Source organism: Scomber scombrus, chromosome 8, assembly GCF_963691925.1.
Source record: "Scomber scombrus chromosome 8, fScoSco1.1, whole genome shotgun sequence".
Classification (NCBI taxonomy): domain Eukaryota; kingdom Metazoa; phylum Chordata; class Actinopteri; order Scombriformes; family Scombridae; genus Scomber; species Scomber scombrus.
Genome location: NC_084977.1, coordinates 9,334,664 through 9,356,755, shown reverse-complemented (window position 1 = coordinate 9,356,755; position 22,092 = coordinate 9,334,664). Strand labels below are relative to the sequence as shown.

The 22,092-nt window shown below is 38.7% G+C and overlaps 3 protein-coding genes across 3 annotated transcripts; 2 read left to right on the top strand and 1 right to left on the bottom strand.

Annotated features, from left to right (window-relative positions):
* Positions 1-351: 351 nt before the first annotated feature.
* ankrd29 (ankyrin repeat domain 29) lies at positions 352-4,132 on the bottom strand. Its single transcript, XM_062424550.1, has 10 exons — positions 4,118-4,132; positions 3,493-3,603; positions 3,108-3,206; positions 2,209-2,307; positions 1,836-1,934; positions 1,381-1,479; positions 1,083-1,181; positions 717-812; positions 523-621; positions 352-435 (listed from the first exon to the last, which is right to left on the bottom strand). Exons 1-10 carry the CDS (start codon positions 4,127-4,129, stop codon positions 352-354), a joined length of 897 nt encoding a protein of 298 aa, XP_062280534.1. The 5' UTR covers positions 4,130-4,132.
* A 1,264-nt stretch (positions 4,133-5,396) lies between these two features.
* cts12 (cathepsin 12) lies at positions 5,397-8,216 on the top strand. Its single transcript, XM_062424230.1, has 8 exons — positions 5,397-5,427; positions 6,144-6,289; positions 6,382-6,501; positions 6,634-6,798; positions 6,886-7,107; positions 7,209-7,377; positions 7,926-8,031; positions 8,117-8,216. The coding sequence occupies exons 1-8, from the start codon at positions 5,397-5,399 to the stop codon at positions 8,214-8,216; spliced, it is 1,059 nt and encodes a 352-aa protein (XP_062280214.1).
* A 4,118-nt stretch (positions 8,217-12,334) lies between these two features.
* Positions 12,335-21,347, top strand: LOC133984761 (laminin subunit alpha-3-like). The gene is made up of 24 exons (XM_062424228.1): positions 12,335-12,454; positions 12,608-12,718; positions 13,016-13,127; positions 13,405-13,569; positions 14,570-14,760; positions 14,867-14,956; positions 15,037-15,185; positions 15,991-16,129; positions 16,232-16,331; positions 16,443-16,559; positions 16,635-16,799; positions 16,925-17,076; positions 17,912-18,118; positions 18,258-18,409; positions 18,548-18,713; positions 19,393-19,520; positions 19,606-19,753; positions 19,901-20,008; positions 20,123-20,262; positions 20,357-20,474; positions 20,630-20,758; positions 20,844-20,986; positions 21,122-21,241; positions 21,323-21,347. The coding sequence occupies exons 1-24, from the start codon at positions 12,335-12,337 to the stop codon at positions 21,345-21,347; spliced, it is 3,195 nt and encodes a 1,064-aa protein (XP_062280212.1).
* The last annotated feature ends 745 nt before the right edge of the window (positions 21,348-22,092 follow it).

Genomic DNA, 22,092 nt, shown 5'->3' with positions numbered 1-22,092 from the left:
ATTTACATTTTATTACATTTATTAAAAAGGCAACTGAAAAGTGTTCAAAATACTTAAAAATCTTACAATACCCAGTGTAAACAAAGATAAATGTATGGACTGTAGGACGACTGCGTAAAGGAGAAGATGCACATGGCAGACGAATGCATTTTAGTTGCACATTATTTCTGTTACTCTACATTTAATCCAGGTTTATTCAACATACGACAGCTTCATTTCAGATGCAATTAAAAGCAAACCATGTACTGTACAATTTGTGAGTTTTAGTAGATTTGACATCGTGTTGTCGTTTCCCCTCAGTTCACGTCAGTGGAGTACAGGCAGGCATGAAGGCAGGAGTCTGAATTGTCATCAGCTGTCACCATTTAACATTTTTGGGTTTAAAACTCTTAAGATGCGATCATTTTTTGTGAGATCTGCCGGGAGTTCATTATTCTGCAAAACACATGAGAAAATGTTAAAGTTATCCACTTATGTTCTGCATGTTTTTCACCTCATCGTTCAAATCCAAGTGCTCTCTACCTTGTTGGGCAGTGAGGGGTCCGCGTTGGCCCCGAGCAGCAGCAGAACAGTACGATGATTTCCTCCCATAACAGCAGCATGAAGAGCAGTCGAGCCATTCTGGAGACAACAAAATGAAGAAATGTATTCAAACATAAACATCCTTTTTATCGAGTGCTGCGGGGTCAGTATTAAAAACAAACAGCATCCTCTACCTTGAGAAGGCCAAGTGAAGGAGAAAACTTGAGGAGCTCCTCGATGACGCTGTCGTGTCCCTTTATAGCTGCTTTAAATAACGCTGTTGATCCATCCTTGAGAAACAGACGAAAAAGCATTAAAATATTGAAATTACTCATACAGTGTATGACAAAAAATGTTATGAATCTGATTATCTTATATGGAAAGAGTGAAAAATGGCAAAGTAAGGGACAGGAGGACCAATCAACAATTAACACATCTTTTTTCTTTTTAACATTTTTTGTTTGACATTTTTACTTTTATTATATACAGTAGTTCACTTTAGGGCAGCAGATGGGAAACAAGGGAGTGTTTGCTTTAATCATCCTAAAAGGACAACATACTTGTCTGTCAGCATCTCGATCTGCACCGCGTAAGAGAAGCACCTTTACTGCGTCATTGTGACCCATCTGAGCCGCCATCCACAGGGGGGCAGTGCCATCCTGGGAAACACATGGATGAGAGGGGTAGTAAAAAAAATGGGGATAAATGGGGAGGATGTGAAAATAAAGAACAATATTAGAGTCGATACAGGTGTGAGATAATAATAAGAAGATAATAAGAAGTGAAAGGAGAGCTGTGAGCTAAAGAGGGAGACCCTCGGTGACTGTGTCCTTTAAATCCATTAAAATGCGACATTACCTCCCTCGGCTGGTTAACCTTAGCGCCGGATGACAACAGCTGACGAATCACAGTCACATGACCCTCTTGGGCGGCTAGAAAAAGAGAGGTGGCACCATCCTAAAAATAAAAGAATCATCTCATACATAGGGTAATGTTTGGATAATGAAAAGCTTGCAAGAAAAACATTGCAACTAAGCAAAAAGGGTATTAATCAATAATATCTATGTGAGTCTGAACAGCCAGATTGTTTCCACCCCCCCGCAGGAGGACAAACACTGATCCTGCCAAATGTCAGTCCTGTCTGACTCAGCAGTCTGTAGAAAGCTGAGAGGCTGGATTCCGGCTGTCGGGGCACTGTGCAACTAACCATCATGTTCCTGTCAGATAAGCAGGATTTAAAAAGCACGTAGGAGTACAGACAGCGAGAGGAGACAGTCCTGAGAGGATGAAGATGTGGATGCAGAGGTGCTCACATTCAGCTGGTCGTGAACGTTGGCTCCGTTTTTCAGCAGCGTGTCCACCACTTTAGAGTGTCCGTACTGAGAGGCCACTGTTAGAGCTGTGCCGCCATCCTGCCACACAAACACAGAAACAAGCTGGCAGTGACATCAGCAGTCTATTTTAAGTAACCATGCATTCAGCAACAGAGTAAACAGAAAAACAGTCTATAGTGAATAAGATGTTGCAGAGGGGACTTCTGTTAAGACCCCAGAGGAGTTTTTTCCCCCCCTTATCGTTACATAACGCACAATAATAACCGTCTGACTGAGTTGATAGGATCGGATCATTCTCCGTCACACCCTGTGTTAAAGAGACTGTTACACGTCGTGTTGCCCTGCAGCATACCTTTGTCTGGAATTCAGTCGAGGCACCGAATTCAAAGAGGAGCTTGACAACCTCATTGTGTCCCTGCTGGGAAGCGAAGAACAGGGCGGTGGAACCTGTCTGGACAGTATGAAAAAAAAGAAAAAGATGCTGCAATATTTTCCTTGACTAAAATAAAATATCCAATTAAAGGATAGGTCCACAATTTTTCACGTCTGTCTTTAAACAATAATCAGACACCCAAATGAACGGGGGAAACATGTTGTTCTTGCTGTAATTACTACTCCTATTCGTACTTTTTAAACTGGCCATTAAGAGATCACTTCATAATGCACTTTCTGAGAAAGTATATATATGTATTCAAATGAAGTTTATCTGAGGCTAATATAAAGCTTCAGCCATCATGAGTCAAATCAATTAAATATATTTTAACATTGCAGTCTTTTAGGTGCCAAACTTCCACCGGAGCTCAACAGGAAAATTCTGTTTGTCAAGACACATTGAGGGAATTTTAACTTGACTGACAAATATCCACTGTATGTGACTAACTCAGACAGCTGAAGCCTCATATTATCTTCAGACAAATACATAATTTGCTCAAAACAAAAACTGTGGATTTTGTCCACATCACTTCTAGTCTTCTAACAATCAGTGTCAGCGGGAGGAAAGATGAGAGCAAAACCTGTTGTAATGTCCATTTAGGTATCTGATTGTTGTTTTAAGACAGACCTGAAATCCTTTAAGGCTTTGATTGGGAGCAGTTTGTAACTTGTTTCAGGTGGTGCTCATGTTGACACTTTTTTTTGTTGATCTTTTCTTATTCTCAGCCCCAGGACTGTTAAGTTTGTGTACTTTTCAAATGTAAAATGAATATTAAAGATATTTTATGAAAAGTATTTCAAGTTAATTTCCCACTATACCTCTCTCTGGTAGTTGATGTCAGCTCCTTGCATGATAAGCTCTTTGACACAGTCATAATGGCCACTGTATGATGCCACAATCAGCGCTGTTGTTCCATACTGGAAGAAAATATGGGCAGCAATAAATTAGCAATCTCGGTTCTTTTCTGTTTGGGATGACTTGCTGAAAACCTTTTTAAATGTGCTGATTAAATTGCTGAATTCTGCTGATTTTCCAACATAACACTTGAAATCCTCACGCTTTATGATGGGGGGAAAAACATAAAATGGAAGTGAATACATGCACCACAGAGGTAAGTAAGGCTTGAGGCTCTCTGTGTCCCTACCACAGGTGTGTTATGGTTAAAGCGTGCAGCTGAGCGGCCAGGACATGCAGCGTCCGTACACTGTCTCTGCAGTCCGCGTCCACACGACCACTGTTGAGGAGCAGCTGCAGCAGTGCCAAGTTCCCCTTCCTCGCTGCCCAAAACACAGCATTAGCCAGGGGTGTTTCCTTCTGGAGGGTAAATACACACAACAACCACTGACCTGAAACCACCATTACAGTATTAAACACAGTGACAGAGGGCTATCAGTAAAAACAATGTGTCCTTTCAAAGTGTGGAGGTTTATAGGTTTGATGTGTGTCATGAATTAAAGTTGAGTCATACCAGATGTGCCAACTCACCAACACACTCACAAATATAGACCAAAGAGATCTGAATGAACAACACTTGAGCACATACAAACACACAGAAATTCAAGTGGGACATACACTATCATAAAGCACACACGCGCCAACTGGCACGCGCACACAGAGCAGATCATATGGTCGCATTAAAGTCAATAAACAGGCATTGTAATTCCAGCTCTCATCGGTTTCCCCTCACTTCAGTGCACCACATTGTTAAATAAAACCTACAAATGATGCAAAAGCAGAATGTAGGCTGTAAGAGGAAGCAAATGCAATGTGTTTTCTCATTGAGGCCTCCTAGGCTGCGTGCCCAGATTGATGGAAAAGGCTGGTTTACCTTAAAAGACATCCTGCAGACCTCATGCGTGACTCATGTTGCTCCGCGCGCAGTCATTCATTAGAGACGATGCTGAGCGCCTCTCGCCTGTTTTGCTGCACTGTGTTTGGGGTGTTGGCGGCGCCTGTTCGCGGACATAATAACAGGCAGACAGTCAGCTGAGCTCATCCTCTGCAGTGCTGCTGAGGCGCACAGAGGGCCGCTGGGGGGCGCTGCGGAGCTCATGCACACACACACACACACACACACACACACACACACACACACACACACACACACACACACACACACACACACACACACACACACACACACACACACACACACACAAAGAGTGAAGCCAGCTGTGAATAGATACAGCTGTGACCGGGTAAATCCACTCAACTACTGTAGCCTACTTAAGAATAATGTCGACGTATTTGTACTTTTTTTTTTTTTTTAATTTAGTGAAATATTTTACTCTGTTCACCTGGCAGATTATGATTTTTCATTAAAATACATGTGATGGGTTTATAAAATACAATGTCGACCTCTCTGGCATGGGGCCCCTTAAGAAAAGGCAATATGTAGTTGGGGTCGTTTCAGATGTCTGTAAACTTCAACCAAAGAGACATGTCTCCTCTAAATTTTTTAACTTAAATAAAATGTGTCCATTATTTCACAAAAAAGTTTGAAAAGTTTAACCCGTATGTTGGAGGACTCTGGACTAAATTAAACTACCTTACTGTAGAGTTAAAAGCTCAACATTGACCAACCACAGCATTAAAATGCTGCTCACCCTCTGTATTAATAATCTAATGATTTCATATAACAGTCATGACAGATATATAACATATATCAGTCATGGCAGCTATTTTCTAAAGAACAAGGAAAAATATGTTTTTACTATATTTTGCTGATAATACTTGGAGTATATTTAAAATAATGTAATGTACATTCATTAAGTGTACATTGGTATTCACTCAATTAAAGGAGTACTTTTATCACCATTGGTTTTGGAAAGTTTTATGCCATGTCTTATGGTCAATAAAGCAGTATGTGAAGGATTTACAATATTGCAGCTTTAGCTCTCTCTAAATGATAATAGAGGCATTACTGAGGAGGAGCATGGAAAGCATCTTATTTTTGTTGACTAATGTCCTTCTCAGGTGCTGCCATAAGTACTGATTTAGGGATTCAGTAAAGTATGGAGGGGACATGTATTTATTGCAAAGCTATATAAGGATGGTTGTCAGCATGTCTGTTGCTTTATTGCCGACCCAAGTCACTCTTACTCAACATGGGAACAACACAGACTCACATCCACACAGGTAAGCTGCAAGGCTTTTTATTTATGGACATATTCAAAGTTATAACAACTAAACAGTGAGAGTGTGCCTATCAGGAGGCTGCGACACAATGAAGTTTGTGTAGGTGTCAATTAATTGTCACTACACAATACCTTATTTGCCTTTTTACACTAATTTGCTCATTAGAGACTTAAGTTGTTTGCTACTTTCTGTTCTTTCTGTCTGTAATACATGCACATAATGTTTTTTTTAGGAGTATTAACAAGCAAGATCATTGCTCCTCAACAGTTTTTCTTTTTACCATAGCCTCTTCAAATATGTTTTTCTACAGAGGTCCATAAGAAACCGGTTCTGCAATGCAACTGTGGAAATTAATATATTGTTACTAACATTTTTACAGTAGATAGACAAAGTCTCATTTAACATAACCACCATTTATTTATAGAAATAAATAATCAAGTTCATCCTAGAAGGGCTGACATTCACCTAGCTAAAAATAATATATTTTGGATTTTGAAGAGCTTATCAATGAAAGATAAAATGTAGCTGTCAAAAAAGATTATGCTGTCATTATGCTGCTAACTACACAACAATTAGGGTCAATTAGGAGCTTCTTCTCTGTTATGTTCAGCTCAACCAAACTGTAAAAATTGCCTTTTTTCTCAATGTTTCAACTTGTTGCTTGGTCAAAAGGTGTGACTATACTGTGATGTTCTTGTACTTGTACATACTTGTAGTTCAGAAGGCCGGCTTCCTGCTGAGAGCCATGCTGCTCTCTCTCCTGCTGTGTGGCCCGCAGCACGTTGCATCAGACTCAGATGAGGCGATACTGACTGAGTGGGATATCTGGAAAGACAGTCATAGCGTAGCTTATGATAAAAGGGTGAGACAAGTCTCAAATGCAAGTACCAAGTGTAAGTGCACATGTGTCCTGATTCATGTGAATTTTTTCTTTGATTTTGTGTTATTGTGTAGGAGGAGATTGAAAGGAAGGTCATCTGGGAGGACAACAAGCGACTAATTGAAGACAATAATCAGGGGTTTTTAATGGGCATGAGGCCATTTACTATGGCCATGAACAAATATGGAGACCTGGTAAGTTGTGTATAAAGGTTTAGCTTCTTAAATAAGGAATAACTCTGTTTACATTTTCTTAAAATATCATCACAGATATAAGTAACATTAATTATTGGGGAAAAAAACCTGCTTTATGCTCTCCATATGTAGACAACACAAGAATACCAAGTTTTGCAAGGTGCCCTGATAAACGCACAGTACGTGAAGAGAGGGAAGGCCGTCTCAGCCCGAAGGTTGCGTGACAATGCTAGGAAGTTTGACTCTTGGTTTATCGACTACAGGAACTTGGGTTATGTCACTGAGGTGAAAGATCAGGTAAGACACTCCTAAATTCATTTTTGTTGGTTTGAAATAAACGGAATCACTAACACCTTCCAATCTATGTTTAAATGTTCTTCTCAGGGTTACTGTGGCTCATGCTGGGCCTTCAGCACAACAGGAGCTATAGAGGGACAACTATACAAGAGGACAGGTCAGCTTATATCCTTAAGTGAGCAAAACCTGGTGGACTGCTCCAGATCTTATGGTACATATGGCTGCAGTGGTGCCTGGATGGCCAATGCCTATGACTACGTGGTGAACAATGGGCTGCAGTCGACACGCACCTACCCATACACCTCATTGGTAAGGCTCAATCTGCTGACTGCCTGTTACAACAGTTAAAACTGCGAATTATTCTGTATCCAGCCGATTTCTAACATTTACTTCTGTATTTCTCTCCACAGGATAACCAGCCTTGTTTTTTCAACAGCAGACTTTCGGTTGCCCATATTAAAGACTACAGGTTCATACCCAAAGGAGATGAGCAGGCTCTGGCTGATGCTGTGGCATCTATTGGGCCAATTACAGTAGCCATTGATGCAAATCATGCAAGCTTCCTGTTCTACAGTTCAGGTTAATTGTCCTAAAATAACCCCTGTCTACAATTATTGGATTGGTAGATGCTTGAATTTAAAATGTAATGCCCAAGGTGGCTGCTTTCAGTGAGAAGTTTCTGATAAACCCACTGTACACTAACTGCCCAGCACCAAATAGCGCGCGCACACATACACACACACACACACACACACACACACACACACACACACACACACACACACACACACACACACACACACACACACACACACACACACACACACACACACACACACACACACACACACAACAACAACAACAACAACAACAACAACAACAACAAGCAAGTGATCTTAATTCAGCATTTAACATCTAAAGAAAGCTAAAAGGAGAGTCAATGCTGTACTTACACCAGATGAACACATATATAACTCCTAATGTTGCTCTGTGTCTGCTGGGCATGTAAATAACCCACATTTTGTTCACAATATCAACTTAAAAGGTGACAATGTGTCCATTTTGTTTCTGGCACCCTCAAGTGGCCAAAAAAATCAGTTAAGTTAGGTCTCAAATTTCTCTTACAGGAATATATGATGAGCCCGACTGTAACCCCAACAATCTGAGTCACGCAGTGCTGCTGGTTGGCTATGGCTCTGAAGGAGGCCAAGACTACTGGATCATCAAAAACAGGTCAGATTATAAATCATTCTGTTTGTATTATATACCATCCGTACACGTTTTCTATTTTAACACAAATTTCTGTTTTCCTTCCTAGTTGGGGTACCAGCTGGGGTGAAGGTGGCTTCATGCGAATGGTCCGGGATGGCACAAACACTTGTGGCATTGCAAGCTACGCCTTGTACCCTATTCTGTGATTCTGACAAGATGCTTCAGAGTTGAGTGTTAATGCTGTGCTTTTTCCACTGGAGTGCTGAAGGGGCTCCAGAAAACATCAGTCACTGCTCACACAGCCCGTGTCACCTCTGAAGTACTCCTGCCATCCATATTTTCTTTTTGATTGTCTCTGCTGAACATTTCTGACACTGTTGATAATGTTTTGTGCAAATACTCAAATCAGCATTTTAAGGTGAACACATTGCTGCTCTCAGGGATGTAGTTTACACACAAGCCTCTGTGGGTAGATATTTATTTAGCTTGCAAAATGTTTATTTATTTATTTATTTTTTGATTGGTCAAACTCACCCAATATAGAAACCTTTACCTTTTGTTGGACTATGTAAAACTATGTAGTTAGTAACATATTGTTCCACTTAAAGATAAAAAGTCAAATTCATTAGCAATAAAATGCACTGTTGCATTAATTACCAGCTATGCTAGTTTTTCTACTGTTATGACCAGTATCTTATGGTGGCTAATGTTAGCTAATGTTATCAAACTTTAAATAAATATTGCTGTATGATAGACAATATGATCTAAAGTCAATTCACTGATTATTTACTTCCACTACAGTTTCTAATAATGTAATACAATGGTGTCTTGCCTCCAATCGTACCACCCATGACACAAGCTACCCTGCCAACTACAAACAACAGAGCTAACTAACGTTTGACAAATGTGAAACTAGACAGAAACTAGACAGATCCAAGTTCATAGATAAGCAGAGAGGCATAACCAAAGATCAAATATGTAATGAGTTTCATGGCTCTGTCTCTCTCTAATTGGTGCCATTGGAGTTGTTACAATTGCCCCGTATCACAACTAGTTTTACAGTCATCTGTAGCAACAGTGACCACTGTTCAACAAATGTTACAAAGTATAGCTTTAACAAATGGGTAATATTTATTATTTTATTATTGCAGTGACTATACCAAATACAGTAAATCAGGGTACACAGCTTGTATTTTGAACAAATAAAAGACTAAACGGTAAGGTACTCATCGAGCAATGTTGGCCACTGTTTGTTTGAACTATTGTGTTATATCTTCTGACTGAAAAATTTAGATTTTTTTTGTTACAGTACAACTTGTTTAACACAATAAAAAAAGCTGACAACTTAATGTTTCATTTTTTGTCTGTGTGGTTCTTCTGTGTATTTGCCACCCTGTCTAATTATTCAAAGATAATTCACATTTTTTGTTTCACTGCCTTGTCTCAGAGTGCAACCGCACCTCAATGAACTTTGAACCAAATGCCTATTACGCCTACTTTGAGCCTATTAACCTACACTTATTCACACTGTCTCACTTTCCCACAGTCTAGCTTGTCTGCATGTTTCTCACATAAAAAGCTCAAAGGTTCACTTGCTGATCTGTATACCTGTGAGGAGGAGCTCGTCAGATTATTGCTACTGCTAAAGTCAAATGGCTCATTGAATAGCTCATAATGCAGCGGAATACATTTTTGCTTTGCGGTATAGTTAGGTTGTTTTTGCTCTGCTTTGCTGCAGTTTGTCCTTCTACTCAGAGGCATGAGAGTAGTCATGACAGACTCCCACAAATCCATCAGGCACCACACAGCTGTGATTCTTCCTTCGACGACCAGGCAGCACCTGCTATCCCTCAGGTAATGCAGCTCTTTTTGAGAGCCTGTTGTGGTTTTTGTACTTATATTTGTTTACCACTTTTTGTCAGTGGGGACATTATGTTGCAGGCTGTGATGCTAAACAAGATAAATTAATCAGATAGAGTATACTTGAAATTGTTCTCACCTCCTATCTGACCCTTTTCAAAAAGTTCTTTATTCTGATACAAGTAAAAAAAGATGCATCACAATCAGGAATCTTTGTGGAATAGAAATATTAAATATCATTATGTCTCAGCAATAAAACCCTCCTAATCTCAAACACTGATACTCAAGAGAACATAATGGCGTGTATGTCCTTGTACAGTATATGTCCCTTTACAACGTGCACTCCTTTCAATGTGTATATCAGTATATTAGCGCACGTGTTCTCTCTGGCTCCATGCCACATCTTGATTTACAACTCTGAACAGCAGAGTGTATTTTCAGAATGACAAATGTATATGATACTGTATGTAGTACAACAGATTAAATTCACATATTTGTTGTAGTTGATTACATTGTGTTAATGGATTCCTCCTGTCCAGGTCAGTGGTGGTGGAGTGTTTGCTTGTGTTTATTGTCCCACAGTCTTATGTTCAGCTCTCTGTATCCACACTTACAGGAGTGCGGCTCAGGCTTCTACAGACAGTGGACTGGATCAGACTGGGGTCAGTGTGTACCATGCAGCTGCAATGGACTCTCTAATGAGTGTGATAAGCATACGGGGAACTGTGTGGTCAGTGTTGACACACACACACACACACACACACACACACACACACACACACACACACACACACACACACACACACACACACACACACACACACACACACACACACACACACACACACACACACAAACACACACACACACACAAACAAACAGAAAACGAAAATGACTCATGTTCAGTGGTTGATTTACAGCACACTTTAATGTTAGTGCAATTGTGAGTGCATTCTCTAATGCACTCTCTAATGAGTGTGATAAGCATACGGGGAACTGTGTGGTCAGTGTTGACACACACACACACACACACACACATACACACACACACACACACACACACACACACACACACACACACACACACACAAACAAACAGAAAACGAAAATGAATCATGTTCAGTGGTTGATTTACAGCAAACTTTAATGTTGGTGCAATTGTGAGTGCATTGCCAAACAAGATGCCAAAACATGTTATTTTCCATTTTAATGACCCCTAGAACTGTAGGTTTGACACCACCGGGGACCACTGTGAACGATGTAAAGAGGGTTACTATGGAAACGCAGACCACGTGACCTGCCGTGCCTGTCCATGCCCCTTTACATGGAACAAGTGAGTATGCTTTTTACCTATTCTGCCTCTACAGAGCAGTTTTAGCTCAACCAAGCACAAATTATTATTATTTTTTTTTACATTAATATGATTTTTTTTTTAGTGTAGCGTGGGCCTGTCGAGACGTCGGCTCAGGAGTGGTTCAATGTTTTTGCAAACAGGGTTACGATGGAGCCAGATGTGAGAGGTCTGTTTACTATTCAAGAAGTAACACCTAACAAAATAAATATTATTTCGATCAAGATTATGATTATTATTGCAACAAAAATTGTAGTCTAATCCCTACTTTCCCAATTGTTTCCCCTGCTCAATGCAAGGCTCATGAATTATATGAATATGTAGTTCTCATTAAAAGTATAAAAACTTTTTTTCCCCTTTCAGATGTGCATCTGGTTACTATGGCAATCCAATGGTGTATGGAGGCAGCTGCAAGCCCTGCAGCTGCAAGCATGACACCTGGAACACTTGTGATTCTATGACTGGAGGTAAGTATTCATTTTCACACACATTTTGACCAACAAATGTCCAATAGAAATAGGTTACAGTTAAATATACTTAATGTTTTTTCATCAATTTCCTTAAAGGTGCGGTTTGTAGAATTTAGGGGCATCTAGCTGAATGGACTTGGCATAAATGGAAAATTCTGTGTATAATCCCATTACAGTAAGAATACTTATGTTTTCAATACCTGGGTAATTGAAAACACAATTATTCCAAGGTATTTCACTACCTTAGAAGGGGGCTCTTTATGTACTGTATCAATATCGTTCCTCTTCTACAGATAGGGGAAATTATTTGGTTGCAATCTGCAACCTCACCACTAGATGCCACTAAATCCTACACACTGGTCCTTTTACTACCATTTAATATGCTTTCCTTTAACTAGAGTGCATCATATCTGATGACTGCAGCACGGGTGATTGCTGCCATGGTGAGTTTCTGTTGAAAATTGTTCTTATATTAATGTTTTACATGAAGAGTAACTTAAAAGAAAGAAAAAAACAGCTCTCACCATCATCAGAGCTGTAGTTCATACTGATAACTAACAAGATCTTGTATTTCATCTTCTCCTTGTATTTACTGACAGGATGTGACATCTGCAGTCAAAGTTTACTGGGTGACTTGGAGAAGATGGATGATGTCCTGTCTGTGCTTAAGCAAAAGCTGCAGAACATCAACAACCCTAGTTCACCCCACTGGATTAACAATCTGGAGACAAACATCTTTGAAACCAAGGTAGAGTCCATGCAGGTATCTGTAACTTTATGTGCAGTTATGACATAAACTTGAAGACACTTTTAAGCTATGTTTGTCTAAAAGTTGATCACAACCCCTGTTATATCTGTAGCACATGATAATGTTTCTCTGTGTTCAGAGAACTTCTCCATCTCTGCTGTTTTGCAGATTCTGGTTGAGAAGTATATCACTGCTGTGAGACGTCTGGTTCCAAAGGTTGAACAGCTGGAAGTGGATGTGAATGATATCAGACACAACATGAATCAGCTGACTAACACGGTACCTGAAGAGAGTTTTCCTTTGTTAATCAAACTGAAACTAAAGGAGTTTAGGAGGATAATTGCAGTTTGTTAATTATCCTCCTAAACTGCAGAATGTAAATTATTGTTTGAATACTGCAGGTGGCATTTTTATAAAATGATTACATCATATCAGATAGACATAAGATGCTGTATGTCAGAAAAAGACAAACCATAAAACTATGCTACCCTGCTGCTGAGTTTTATTTACAGATACTGATCTGGATGCACATTATAAGCCTTGACAATGTTTCAAAATGATCATAAATTTTTCCAGACTCTTAAAACTTCATCAGATCTGGAGACTGTCATTCAGAGTGTGGATGGAACAAAGCTGAAAGCAGAGGATCTTTTCTTTGAAGCAAAAGCTCTCCTCATAACAATACAAGGTACTGTACATCAGTTAAACAGGAATACATTTATTTACATTGGTGAGGTGACACCACTGTCCTGTAGATTGTCTTTGAGAGTTTCCTAAAATTTTATGGAAAGTTGTGTGAAATATCAATCTCACATTAACAGAATTAATCAAAAATGTTAACATTTTTTACTAGTAGACCTTTGTCCGCCACTCATGCCAAAGACCTGGGTTTTGTTAAGGTAAGTCACTTTGGTTGTGTAACATTGAGTTTCAGCAACAGTGTCCCTGTTATTGTGGTTTGTCAGATTTGATAAAGCAGCAAGCTGAGATGAAACCTAAAGATCCCTTCACCAAAGATGAAATGGTCCGGATGATGGAGGAGGCTGAATACATTGTGAAGGAAATGAGAAAGAGAGACTGCGCTGCTCAGAAAGACAAAGCTGGCAGTGAGCAAAAGGAGGCACACAAATGTGAGAGATTTTTATGTGACTATTTGTTTGTAACTCTCAGGCATTGAGATTATGTTCTGTATATGTACAAAGTAGTTGGAAATTCTTGTATTAGCTGTTTTACAGCTAATTTGGAAGCAACCTATTCTGTACCTTTCACAAAGGCAGGCAAATAAAAGTAAAACATCTCTTTGATTTTGAACCCCCAAACCAAGAGCTTTCTATGCACTTAACATTGACCAAAATACAGATGAAAGACAACAAGCCCTCCTTAGCTTATTTTAGTCTAACTCAAATGAGTTTCTAAAAGCTATTATCAATACTATAAGTCAAATGCGTATATAAAAATGACAAATTGTCTTAGGTTTTTCATTAATGAGTTCATGTTATTTTAGGGTAATGGTTCAACATTTTTTGGAAATGTGCTTGTTTGCTTTCTTGCAGTGTCCTGTGTCTATGCACTAATTATGCAGTTACAGCCAGGTGAAGTTAGCTTATTTTAGCATAAAGACTGGAAAGAGAAGGAAGAAGCATCTCTAGAAAGTCCATCCAAAAAAACCCCAAAAAACCCCCAAACAAACTCAACTCCAGCAACCAGCAACTTAAAAAGTCACTAACTAACATGTTAAAGAAAAAAAGAAAAAACAAAACACGCCTGATTTTATTATACTTCTGTATGTCTCATCTCCTTGTTACTTTCCAAGAATCCAGTGGAGATTACAGTAAGGCAGTAAGTTATATTGTATTCATTTTTTAGCTTTATGGATGCTGGTAGGAGGATTTCAGAACTTTTGGACAAAGCCAGGTTAGCAGTTCTCTTCTGTTTACACTCTTTATGCTAAACTAAGCTAAACAGCTGCTAGCTATATGCAGCTCTGGCTGTTCAGGAACCTTAATTATATCAGAAATAAATGACACTAATTGGCTGATATCTAATAATTACGATATACAACATTAATATTAGTGTAACAAATGAAATTTCCTCAACATGTATAATCATAAATCTGTGTGTTCTCCTCAGTATTGGACTTAATAAACATGACAGTTCTTACGGAAACAAACCAGCCAGTACTGAATAAGATTGCAGCCTCTCTGATGGCCTCAAACTCCTCTCTGAGGGATCTGGCTGAGTTGATGTCAGATGCAGAGGATGCAGTCAGGAGGGCAAAGGACCTTAATATAAAGAGTGGTACAGCTCTACAACATCTGCCGGTAATGTCAAACACAGCACTAGTATTATAATACATTTCTGATGTGCAAAAGAACACTTTGTGGTGTCTTACTGATGTTTTAACCTCTCAATGTGCCATTTTGCCAGCATCTTGACACTCCGCTGGAAACTGATATGACTACAGACCTACTTAAGAATATTACAGACATCTTATTAACGCTCGAGGAAATGAAAAAAGTAAGCAGGCATTTTTTCCCCAAGATGATTCCTGTTAGTTATGGACAGTGCAAAATTAGTTTATTGTATGTAAATTGCAGGAATTTGAAAAGCATGCAGCTCAGGTAGATGGTGGAAAGCAGGAGCTCTTTAAGAAGTTAAACAACATCCTCCAAATGAAGATAGATATTGTACTTGAGGCTGAGGAGCATGCAGAGGAGCTCGACAGACAGGCAACAGAATTTGAACAGTGAGTACCATTTCCTCATGTACTGTGCTTTACCTGAGTATTTCCATATTGTGCTACTTTGTATATCTACTCCACCACATTTAAGAGAGAAATACTGGTTACTTCTCAGATCTCAGAAGAGTTTACATGAAAAAACATTTGATGATAAAATAAAATTCATAGTTCATGATTAAACCAGTGATATCCAACATTGAATGCTCATGACCCCTTTCAGAAAAACAAAAACAGTGTTTTTATTAATTTGAGCAGACATATGAGCTGTTTTGTGAGTAGTTCCAACCAGGGGACATTTACCGCTTGGACTACTGAGATGGTTTCATTTTAATAACACTGAGAGCAAACAAACAGTTAATGTATCCATACAGCAATAAATAAAAGCAAAATATTAGAAAAAGGTAAAAAAAAAACAACCAAATTTGTTAATAGATTTATCTTGTAGTCTTTGAGGGGCCTGACCCCTTGGTTGGAAACCACTGGCCTAAAATGCCTAACTTTATATAAATCATTAAAACCTCAACTGGCTTCAACAGTTAATGCTGCTTATGTTCTGATTCATCAGTATTAACATCAATAATGTCATACATAACAATATATCAGTAATAGGGGCTACATGACACTTTCAGTACATTTTGTTGATTTTTGCTTTTACTTAAGTAGGTAAGTAATATAAGTTATATATTGATACATTAAACACAGTACAAAAGTAAAATATCTTCTTCCACCAGTGATGTGAAGTAGGAGAAATTTAAAAAATGGATATACAGTCTATATGTTGACTTTAATACATCATGCGATGTTTTTACAGATTGCTTCATAGTGCCACCAACAGAACCAGCCTGCCGCCTCTCCTGCATACAGGTGTTAACAACATTATCATAAATGCCATTGAAGAGGTGGAGAGGGCAGCAAATCAGTCCAGGGAGGCTGCTGAGAGAGCCTCAAAGGTAACTCAGGTGCTAGTAGTAATGATGGATGAAAAAAACAGAATGTTCAGTAACAGTAATGTTTATCAAAAATATGAATAGGATTCTGATACTTTAAATTAGGATGTGAAGGAGGAAGATCTGGCCAACAGAGCGGAAGGTCTCAAAGATAATTCATCCCGTTTACAGACAGAAGCCAACAAGACTCAGACTGACCTTACAAGTGTGTAAAAAGCATCATTTGTAAACATTTAGTTGAATTATATTAAGTTTGAATGCTCAATAATGATCCCCCCCCCCCCCCATTTCTGGCAAAAATTCCTTTTTTAAACAGTGCTTTCAGATACAGTGAACACCCACAAAGACCGTGTGAATACGCAAAAGGAAAAAGGAGAATCACTGACAACGGAGATATCAGCAGTCATAGATGACCTCAAAAAGATCAAAAGAAGTTGGTGGTTGATGACATTTCAGATTATGCACTGTACCTGCATCACAGTAGATTAAATTGTTCTTTTGATTTCAGATGACACAGAAGATCTAATTCAGTCCGCGAAAACAGCTGCATCTGCTTCTAACTACACTGTCAGTAATATAATGGAAAGGCTGAAGAATATCAGCGAGGAACTCAAAAATATTACCAATGTCGGAGTGAATAAAAGTAATATATTAAATGATACAGACCAGGCCTGTAAGTATTTAAAGATAGAAAACAATCAATGACATAAACTATAACACTAAATTTTTCATTTCTTTGTAGTGATTCATTGAATGTCACCTTGTTTGATTTATGTTCATTTTCTTCCTCTGTTTCAGTGAATAACTTGGACACAGCCCTCTCCATGTTGAAACATAACCTCACACAAGTTAAGGATCTCAGTAGGACGTTGCATCCTGATGCCAACATGACAGAAAGCATTAGGCAAATTAAGGATCTGATAGAGGAGACAAGAACCTTAGTTAATAGGGTAAAGTATTTCATTTTAATGAGTTGTTCTTGTCTGATGGGTATGATTTAAACAAGCTATAATCAGTATTTTTATATAAACAATTTTTCAAATGACTACTTGTATATGTTGCTGGTATTGACAAATCCACAGAGAGTTCTCTGCAGAGCATTTTAGCTTCTTTTAGCTCATTGTTTCAGTCTCACTAGTCTCATATGAGCAGCAGCTGTTTTCAATGAAAAAAAACCCCTCTAATATTCCAATGTATGTTACCAGCTCTACACCCAAAGCTAGGTCTGGGCAAAGCAGGCAGCAGCCTAAGGGCCACTGACATCATGTGATTAATCACATTTGTTATGAATTTGCACCACTGAAGTACAATATCAACCATGAACCTGCAAGAAGGACTCTGTGTAAAAATGCAGTTTTAAGACCTGAATAGTTTTAGTTTATATTGCTGTTTTTTCTATCAAACTACACACAGACATTTTTGCCCTGGGGCCCATAGCGTGTACATTAATCCAGTCAGGTCTGCACCAAACAGTACATAGACAATTTTAGTGACTAGCTGGTGATGGAGTATTTAGCCACTAAAAGGCTATACAATTTTCCCCCAGGTGCTGGTGGAAACCAAAACCTGAGCTCAAAAGCAAGTGTACATTGTTGTACTTACATTTACCTGGTGACCTGAAAAACACACTGACTGCTAATGCTAATGATTAGCCAAATGTTTGCTAACAATTCACATTAATCAACTTTTTTCACAGTTTGTTTCTGCTGCCATCTAGTGGCCAATTTATTCCCCCTCAAATCTATTGTTACAAACAGCACTTGACCCTGACTGATCTTCTCACAGGTCCCCTTTGCCACCACTTTCAATGGAAAGGGTCACATTGAGCTTCATCCTCCAAGAAACCTTGAAGACATAAAAGCATTTACAGCTGTTGATCTGCTTCTCAATCTTCATCAAAACAATCCTTTCAAGGCCGACAGCAGACGAAAGCGACGCCAGGAAAAACACAAAAATGCCAACCACTTTGTTTTCTACCTTGGCAACAAGAATGTGAGTGACTCCTACCGAAATCATGAAAGATCTGGTCTGTTATATACCTGTCAAGCACTATCAGTGTGAAGTTATTATGAGTGACAGAATCTTTTTAAATATTTATAATTTGTCTGTCCTGCTCCTCTCTCATTTTCAGGCTTCTGGAGACTACATTGGGATGGCTATTAGAAGCAATGTTTTGATTGGTGTCTACAAGTTGGGTGGAGTTGTCCATCAAGTGGAAACCAGCCAAATAACAACAACCTCCAATGTGAATTCCTCTGACTTTGACAGGATTATGTTCTACAGGTAGTTCATACAAATTATGTTGGAGTTTAAACAATGAACATGGATTTTCTACTTGAAAGTCACTATGGAAAGTACCTCACTTACCATTTCCTCCTCTATGAAGTGTAAATTATTTCTTTGTGTCAACAACTCCTGCAGAGTGTACCAAGACGCTGAAGTTAACATTAGGAGCTTCCCATCAGAGCAAACTGACAATTTGCCAAAGTCTACAAAACGTAACCTTTCAAACTCAACGGCTGGAGTCCTCGACCTGGATCCAGACAGTGTGGTTTTCTACGTGGGCGGCTACCCTGAAGATTTTACTGTAACTATTATTTAATTATGTCTGCATGTTTTCATACAGGAAAAAAATGGTTTAAAGGGACATAACCAGTGGTAATTGCTTTTTTGGTGCAAACACCAAGCTTGTAAATAAGCCCCACTTTTCCTTGAAAGAGAAAGTCTTATTAGTGTGGAAGCCTGTTTTTACTAAGAAAAAGGGAAAAAAGTATGAAAGGTTAGACATGATAAAAATAATGAATTAGTATCTCAAAAATGACTACCTAGTACTAATACTGTGCTGTAATTGTGTGTTTTATGTTAAAAAATGTATTGACTATATCATAATTCTTTCTCATAATCTTGACTTACTATATACTGTCATAATTGTGAGCCTGCAATTCAGAATTAACTATTTCACTATTTTGACTAGATTTAACTTTTCTTATTTACCATGTCTAAACTTTTCATATTCTTTTAATGGCATTATTGGGCTTCCACACTGAAGTACCAAAAAAGTCATCTGGATGGTGATGAGAATGTGTTGAAATACCTGTAAGTGTGGAGCTTTTGTTCTTGAGGATATAATAATCACAAACAAATCAGAACTTATTGCACAACAGCAGAAGAAAAGTTAGTTGCTTGGTATCATGACGATGTAGACAGTAACTCATCTCTTGAAGATATGTTTGGTTATTCAGTCCCTCTTGTTTTGATTCTTTTAGCCTCCAGTTGAGCTGCGTTACTCCAAGTACAAAGGAGCCATGAAACTCTCCTACATCAATAACAATCCTGTCTGCCTATTCAACTACAAGCATGCCGTCAATTTAAATGCAAAGGAGCAGACTGTGACGTAAGCATTCAAAAAGTTGTCAATGTTGACACATGTGTATCATTACAATGACTAACAACAGTCAAATAATTCTTTATCTGTGTAGGGTTCCCCAGTCAACGTCTGATTATTATGAAGGGACTGGTTACCGCATGGTGTTCTTGAAGCAGCCAGACAAGAAAAGGAGAAGAATGTTCAAATTCACCACAAACAGCCACGAAACAAATGCCTTGTTATTCTACATTGGAAATGAAGTATGTTTCTGATTTAAACAGATTTGTAGAAGCACCGGTCAGACTTACTGATTACAACTCATTCATTCACAAGTAGATTATCAGCAAAAAACACTACATGTGTCTTTGGTATTGAACTTGACGGTTAATGTGTTTTATCTATTACAGGAGTCTTTTTTCTGTGTGTCTGTGGAGCAAGGCCTCCTGATACTTCAAGGACAACAAGCAGGCCAAGTGCTCACACCTCAAAAGAGTGATGAAAAAGTGTCTCTGATTGTAAGATGATCTAAAATTAATTCTAGATTTAATTTTTACGTTCATTTTCCGTATGGAACATTAAACAGTGCAAGCTTTGTGTCCGTTTTACTGAAAGTGTGTTTCTTCTCTCAGAAGGTACAGTTTACAATCATCATAACAATGACAGACAAGTTCGAGGTCCACTGTGGCAAGCAAATGATACGCACAGAGTACATTCACTCAAATTATACAAGTTATTACATTGGGGGTCTACCGGCACAGCTCAGACAGAGGTAAACATAACAGATACATGCAGCATTCACAGCTTTAGTTCACCAGATTAGCCTTTGAATATTTATTTATGCTATTTATGCTTTTGGATCTCAGACACAACATCACAGCTCCACCGCTGAGAGGATGTGTAGAATACCTGCATGCAGATGGGGAGGCCGTTGAGTACAATAAGACGATTGGTGTCAGTGCTAGATGTCCTCTCTCACTACTGGTAAACTACAAAAAAAAAGATCAACAAGTTTTATGATTGCTCTCACTGCCTCAAGACATCTATTACATTAATTAGAGAAATGTTTAAAGTAAGTTATTGAGAGAATGCCTTTGGATGTAGGTATTTAATACAGGTGTATTTTTTGGCTCCTGTAGGGTGTTCGTGCAGCTACATTATATTCAGCTCTGTCTCTTGATTCTCTGTTTGTCTGGAACAAATGGCGAGTCTCTTTGGGCTTCAGGAGCAACGGCAACCATGGTGACATTCTCAGGAACAGCTCTCAGGTAAATCCAGCATGAGTTAAATTGAGCTTTGAAAGAGAATCAAAAATAAAGACGGTATCTATTATTATTATCTGATCTTCCACAGGGCTCCACCTCTGGCGACAACTTTCAGCTGTCCCTGTCTGATGGCTTTGTAGTATTTAGTAGTAATAATCATACCTTGAAGTCAGATAAAAGGTACAATGATGGGAGCTGGCACTACTTGTCTGCAGTGAGGTGGCCAACAGGGTAAGATCTGATGATATTTGGACCTTTTACTTGATTACAATGTGCTGGTAATTATCGTAACGAGGCTCACACTTCCATGATGAGCAATATTTCCTTCCAAACATACAGGACAGTACTAAACTTGTCATTTCTCAGGTTGGAGCTCAACATTGATAATGAAAATGTGACTCAGGGACTATCTCCCCATATCAGTCCCATGGATCAAAACTTGAAAGGAAAGAAATTCCAAGGCTGCATCGCTAACCTTTATTCAAGGTTTGGACTCATTAGAAATATTTTTAATGGTACAGCTGTTATAATATTGCTGATATATGTCCTTCTCCCCTATAATAATAGTAATTTATGTTTTATAAATCTCTAATTTGACAAAGGTCAGAGCAGAGCTTTATACCAGCTGATCTAAGCTCATTGTCCAAAATGGAAAATGTAGTCCTTGGCCTGTGCAGACTCAATCCAACACCTTTGTTAAAAAGGACCAAGAAACACAAAAATGTGAGCATTATTTCTACAGCATCACAATAATTATCCTATTGATTTTATAATTAGATTGTAATGCATGTAGTTTCTCTGCTGTGTGTCAAATTCAGGACCTGAGTCAGCCAGTCAGCCAGTGTAGAGCCCAGCAAGCACACCATAATGGATACGCGCTCTCTGAGGCAGACAGCTGGCTCAGTTACACTCTACCACGAGAAGACCTTAATCACAGGTAATGGTAGTTATGTATAAGTGGGTAGTTCTGGGTCGGAAAAGTGAAACCGATGCGGAAGTGCCTTAAACCTGCATTCTCTCCAATGGCCATCAAGGGGTGACCCCACATGCTCCAAAAAGAAGTAGCAGTCACAGGTGTCATTTTGACAAGATAATCAATGTTATTCACTTCACCTGTCAATTTTTTAAAACATTTTAACTGATCTCTGTATTTATATACAGTCAGTGGTCACTTCTCATCACTTCTGGCTCCAAAAATCCATGATAGTGACAGTAAAAAAGCCAAACACATATAAACCAAACACTAAAATATCACACTCTTTCCTGAGGATAGGGAACATGTATCAATAAACACAGTCAAATATGCCAGAAATTGGCATAGAAGCCCATACTAATAT

Coding starts and splice junctions, on each gene's coding strand:
- ankrd29 (XM_062424550.1), bottom strand. Junction 2,308..3,107: donor ACATCAACTACCAGAGAGAG/GTATAGTGGGAA, acceptor CATACTGTCCAG/ACAGGTTCCACCGCCCTGTT. Junction 1,182..1,380: donor AGGTTAACCAGCCGAGGGAG/GTAATGTCGCAT, acceptor TGTGTTTCCCAG/GATGGCACTGCCCCCCTGTG.
- cts12 (XM_062424230.1), top strand. CDS start 5,397: ATGGGAACAACACAGACTCACATCCACACAG. Junction 6,290..6,381: donor GCGTAGCTTATGATAAAAGG/GTGAGACAAGTC, acceptor GTTATTGTGTAG/GAGGAGATTGAAAGGAAGGT. Junction 6,799..6,885: donor TCACTGAGGTGAAAGATCAG/GTAAGACACTCC, acceptor TGTTCTTCTCAG/GGTTACTGTGGCTCATGCTG.
- LOC133984761 (XM_062424228.1), top strand. CDS start 12,335: ATGGATGATGTCCTGTCTGTGCTTAAGCAAAAGCTGCAGAACATCAAC. Junction 12,455..12,607: donor CCAAGGTAGAGTCCATGCAG/GTATCTGTAACT, acceptor GCTGTTTTGCAG/ATTCTGGTTGAGAAGTATAT. Junction 18,714..19,392: donor GCTACCCTGAAGATTTTACT/GTAACTATTATT, acceptor TGATTCTTTTAG/CCTCCAGTTGAGCTGCGTTA.